The sequence below is a fragment of the Octopus bimaculoides genome, chromosome 3 (assembly GCF_001194135.2).
Source record: "Octopus bimaculoides isolate UCB-OBI-ISO-001 chromosome 3, ASM119413v2, whole genome shotgun sequence".
NCBI classification, from domain to species: Eukaryota; Metazoa; Mollusca; class Cephalopoda; order Octopoda; family Octopodidae; genus Octopus; species Octopus bimaculoides.
In genome coordinates, this window is record NC_068983.1 from 100,992,389 (window position 1) to 100,998,453 (window position 6,065).

At 34.0% G+C, this 6,065-nt stretch overlaps 1 protein-coding gene across 1 annotated transcript in view; it reads left to right on the forward strand.

Moving 5' to 3' along the window:
* Positions 1–5,961, forward strand: part of LOC106870333 (uncharacterized) — a 31,308-nt gene extending 25,347 nt beyond the window's left edge. Inside the window, exons 4-5 of the mRNA XM_052966775.1 lie at positions 3,010–3,155; positions 5,648–5,961. Coding sequence (XP_052822735.1) covers positions 3,010–3,155; positions 5,648–5,961 — 460 coding nt within the window. The remainder of the gene's footprint in view (positions 1–3,009; positions 3,156–5,647) is intronic.
* Positions 5,962–6,065: the final 104 nt, after the last annotated feature.

Here is a 6,065-nt window from a genome sequence, read left to right on the forward strand (position 1 = left end):
AGGAAATACGAGGGGGAAAAAAGAGATACGTAGTAGTAACAGAGGAAGAACGAGAGGGGTAAAGCGAGATACGTAGTAGTAGAGAGGAAGAACGAGAGGGGGAAACATACTAGCTGAATAGCCTGTCAATTTTTATAATAGAATGTCTTATACAAATTTTTGTTTATTCCATAACAGACCATGCCTTCCCCAACAGATGGGGACAGATTTGTGCAATTTTTCACAAAAAACTTCGTTGAGGAATTTTTTCCTTTTTAAATTATTTACATGTCTGTTTGACCGTTTCACATGACTTTATTCATTAAAATTTATTAAAATTTCAGAAGTTCTTACAACTTTGGTCGTCATAATGCTTTGCTTTCATTTATTTAATAAAAATTCACCCTCGTAGTGATTTTGCTTTCATTTTGTGATAGACAGCTATCATGCAAGAAATGCCAGCTTCCAAATCCTGTTTTCTGATTAGGTAAACCTGATTAAACTTTAAACCTCAATAACATTTTTCAGCAATTATTCTGGAACAAATAAATAACAAAATCAGATTTAATGTGGAAAATTATTTCTATATTCCAAATTTGATGTAATTTAAAAATTTCACAATATGTGATAGCAACAGGGAAGACCCTACAAAAGTAGAGAGACAGTTATAGGACATCGTGCACACACACAGACACACACACACACACACACAAACACAAACACAAACAAACATGCACTCATACATTTACAAACATACAAGTAACCACGAGTTTAAAATGGTGCATAGTAGATATATGTATGGATGTACGTATGTATGTATATATATGTATGTGTGTGTGTCTATGTGTGAGTGCTTCCTTGTGATGGACAGCAAAAAAGCCACCTGTGAACAATTGTTGTCAACTTACCTCCTCTCTCCTTAAAGCTACAAATTCCTCACACTCACATGTCTTTCCCTTCCTTGGCATTTTAAAAGTTACTTATGTGCATGTGTGTGTGTGTGTGTGTATGCATGTATCTATGTATTTACATTGTGTGTATATCCCTGAATGACATCTATATTAACGTTATCATCCCATTGCCACTCCATATTTGTCACACAATTTTGTTTTCCCCTTCCCTGATATCAGCCACACTCACTATGCCCCCACATTTCCCTCACACTAAACTCTTGCACCCTTCTCACTTTATCAAATAATACCTTAAACCCCCTAGGGGGCGGGGTCTATTATAGATTTTTATTAAAATCCAATTAGCCTATAATTGAACTAGATATTAGTTTAACATGTATGCAAAGTTTCGTCAAAACTGGTTCACTGTTGTAGGCAGTGAGGTGGTAACAGACAGATAGACTGACAGAAATTGCCATTTAAGATAAACATATGGACAAAGTACTGAAGGACGACCTCAGGACACTGAACTTTTCAGAGAAAATGACAAAGAACTGAGTTATCTGGTATCTTGCTGTATTCAAGCAGATCCATCCTTCACAGCAGACATGTTAAGATTGCTCTTCCTGGTGAAGAGGGTTAGCCTGCAAGAGTCCTGTGCCAGTGCCACATAATAAGCACTCATACTGGTGCCACATAAAAGTGCTCATGCTGGTACCATGCTAAAATCACCCAGTCCACATTGTAAGTGGTTGGTGTTAGGAAGGGTGTCCAGTTATAGAAATCAAGCCAAATTAGAATGGAACCTGGTTCAGCTCTCTGGTTTTCTGGCTCTGGTCACACCATCTAATGCATACCAACATGGAAAAAAAAGATGTTAAAGGATGATGATGATCATCATCATCAGCAGCAGCAGCATCATCATTGTTTAACGTCTGTCTTCCATGCAGGCATGGGTAGGACAGTTGACAGGAGCTGGTCAGGTAGAAGACTACTCCAGACTGTTGTGTCTTTTGGCAGGATTTTTACAGCAGGATGCCTTTTCTAACACCAACCACTCCACAGAGTGGATTATATATACACACATATATACATGATGGGCTTCCTCATAGATTCCTTCTTTCAGTATCACTCACAAAGCACTGATCAAATCAAGGCTAAGGCCTTGTGGTTGTGGAGCTTACTTCTTAATCTCAAAGCTATGCTTGTACTTGTGATATTTGATAAAATATACTTTCGTCCCTAAAATTCATTAATTAAATCCACCCACTCCACTCCACATCAGTAAACTGTCTTATCTAATAAGATATTAATTTCTGTCAGAGACACCAAACTATAAATTTCGTGGATAGTGTAACCAATTATATCATTTATAATCCCAGTACTTATATCAATTATAATCCCAGTACTTAACTAGTACTGTGTGAAACCAAACTTGCCTTCAGTTGGAACTTGAACTCATAATGTAAATGGACAGAACAAAATTCTGCAAGGTGTTCTGTTTCATTCCTTACCAACTTTGACATCTTTCCTTGTCTAATAAGATACTGATAACATAATTTCAGAGATGTACTCATCAAGCAAATGATTTGATTTGAGACTGTGTTGTGTTTAAACTAAATCAATTACAAAGAAGACATATTAGTCATTCAAAAATGCACAAAACTTGTTAACATCATTGGAACATTTATTATTTGGTGTCAAAAACTTTTGTTGTATCAACTGTGACCTGGTCACTGTTGCAGTTCCACTGCATCTTTCTTATTAGATACTAAACAATAAATGTCTTTGTGTGTTTTTGGAGGGTTAATATGTGTTACACATGCTGTTATTGATAACAGTTAATATTGCTGTTTTACTAAGGTGATGAGCTGGCAGAAAAGGTTAGCCCATCAGGCAAAATGCTTAGTGGCATTTTGTCTGTCTTTACATTCTGAATTCAAGTGCTGTCAGGGTCAACTTTGCCTTTCATCTTTTCATGGTTGACAAAATAAGTACCAGTTGAGTACTGGTGGTGGTGGGGGCGACTTACTCACTTCCTGAAACTACTGGCCTTGTGCCATAATTTGAAACCAATATAGATATGTTTTACTGCCAAATATCATTATTTATTGGTTAAATATTTTCTTTGTCTCTTTAGAATGTTCATTGTTCTGAAAGGCTCGCTGTCAATCTATGTTCAAGATTTATTAAATGATGTTGACCAATTAAATGTGATAAATTCCATGTGTAAAGGTGAACTACTAGAAGACAGGTCTATATTAGGAGAATATAAGGCAAGCACAGGTAAGTTTTATAAACATCTGAATATACATTACTTTACAATCATTTGGTTCTGGATTTGATCTCATTTTATGAAGCCTTAGTGTCCTCTACTGCAATTTTCAATTGCTTGATGCTTTGCAAGTGCAATGTGGTTTGATTGAAATGGCACAAAAGCATGTCATATGTATGTATGTATGTATGTATGTATGTGTGTGTGTGTGTGTGTATGTATGTATGTATGTATGTATGTATGTATGTATGTATGTATGTATGTATGTATGTATGAATGAGTGAACAAACAAATGATTGTTCTTTGAGTTTAATTTAAGTTCTTCTTAAGAGAGTTCAAGCTGGTTGCTAACATAGCAATAACTTTTTGAGTTATGAGAGTTCTGGTGTTTGTAATTATTTCCTTTCCCTATGCTCAATCCTGTTGATCAGACCTGTGATCCAGTTGCTACCATCCCATTTTCCTTTTCTGGCACAGTGTTTCAAGACTATATTATTTGATGTGTCTTTCTTTTTAAGATGGTAGGATGTGCATGGAGAGAGATTTGGCAGTTGATTAAAACAAATTTAATTATCATGTTCCCTTGTGTAGCAGTTAACGTTGATACTACTACATCATTCTTGGAATAACTCATTGCACCACCTATAGCCTACATCTAACAGATGTTAATACTATCAGGGTATCTGAAGGACCTGATATTTTAATTTAGTTTCCTTAATAATCTTATCAACTATATTGAAGCTAAGCTTGATAGCTGATCCCTGTGGTTGTTTCAGTTAGGGCTATACTTCCCTATTCCACCATCCTTTTCATTCAGCAACTTCTATAGCAGTATTTTCATGTCTTTTTCACTATCATTGATAGTAAATACACAATTTTAGATGGAAGACTATAATTCATGTGGTAAATAAATGAATAGAATGAATAGATATGTTATTGTTTGAATTCTCGCTGTTATGCATGTACCCCATGAATTAATATCTAATAATTAGCACACCAATCCTAAATTGGATCTCTTGTTTAGAATATCTTAAACTACTGTAATGGTACAGATAATCATTTCATCAGCCAATATAGTTGGTGCTTAATTAGTACATGAGATAGTATCTCTGGATGCATACAGCAGTTAAACACATTCTAAACAACACATCCGATTTAGGTTGGATGTGCTAATTATAATTCATTACAGACACTGCTTCAGTTGCTGATAGCTAATTTATATTTGTTTGTCAAAACATTAGTACACAGCAGCAAATGATTGTTTTGCTAATTGTTATAAATAAGAGCTCATTCTCCTGTACAATGCATTAGTCTGACCATAGGGTTGCTTCATTTCAGGGGCACACAATGAAGTCAAAACATGGGGTGTCTCAAAGTCTCTTTACACAGCTGAATTGGTGACACATGATGTTAAAAACACAGATCATCTAAAGCAAGGGTTCTCAACCATTTAAAAAATCTTTGGATCTCTTTGATTACTATTTTATTCTGATGAACCCCCATAGCCAGTCAATGTTTAAAAACTGGTATTATAGAAGCTTCTTTCAAAATTTCTATTTTGTTTTTCACACTGGATCCTACTTAAAATCAATATTTTTCATTCGATTTCATTCACACTTGGCACATACATCACTTATGTTCCACAGATGGTTCTACACTCTTTAGATTTTTCACTTATGGAGTAATATAAAGTAATGTTAAAGAAAGAAACCTAGTTGTTTCTTGCAATACATACCAATACATACATCTAAAGCAAAATTTTTTCAAATACTATTGTGAATCCCCATTTTATTATTTTGTTGTGTGGACACTCCAAAATCTTATATGGACCCTCAGGGGGCATATGAACCCCAGTTGAGAACCACTGATCTAAAGGAAGAGGCATTTTCATGTGGTGAAAAACAACAGCAATCAGATATTATTGTTTAAATCTGTCAGAACATATTAAGAATGAGTAGATATGTTATTACCTGGAATATTATTAATTAATATATGACTTAGTTAAAACATGTTTTATTTGAGCCATCCTGTGTATATAAAATAAACCCTATTAGTGTTTAATAATGTTTTATGAGAACATTGTATAACATGTTCTGATAGGGTGAAAATATGTCTGATGTTTTCTAATGAAATAAGAAATATGTAAGACATTCTGATTGAATTAAGTACAAATAAAGTAGCAATTAGCTATTTAGGTTTTCAAAAAGATAGATGTGCTTAGGCTTTCAAAAAGATAAAAATGCTTAGGCTTTCAAAAGTATAAGTGAATGTATTTTATGGGAACAATTAATGCATGTTTTTATGATAATGTTTTAGTATTTAATAATGTAATTACAACTAAACAATATGAACTATATATGTTCTGATAGAATAAAAATTAAACTTGTGAAAATTTGTATTTGCTGAAAATATTAAAAAAAATATGATTTAAATTATTTTGAAGTATTAATGATGATTTTCATCAATGTTATATTAACAACAGCTACTTATATATATTGTGTAGGTGCTAGCTCTGTGGTTGGAGAACTGGCTCTTATCAAGAAAGATTGTGTACGCATAGCAAGTGTTGTTGTGGATGAAGAAACAGACCTGATAGTCATTGACCTAGAACTGTACAACCGATCAGTGCGTGAAACCTTGGAGAGAGACTACATAGAACGTCGCAAGTTTGTACTTGACAATCCTCTATTCAAAGGTCTTGCACACAAAACCAGACGTCAGTTAATTATCTCTCTAAAGAAGGAAACATTTCAATATGGAAATACTATTGTGAAACAAGGATCTCCTCTTGATAAGACTTACTTTATTTTAGAGTAAGTTAACTATCAGCTTTTTCAATGCATATATATAATTAACAGAATGAGATAAAAAATCCAAGGCTGTGAATGATTTCAGAACATTTATAAAGAGAAGGTCTTACA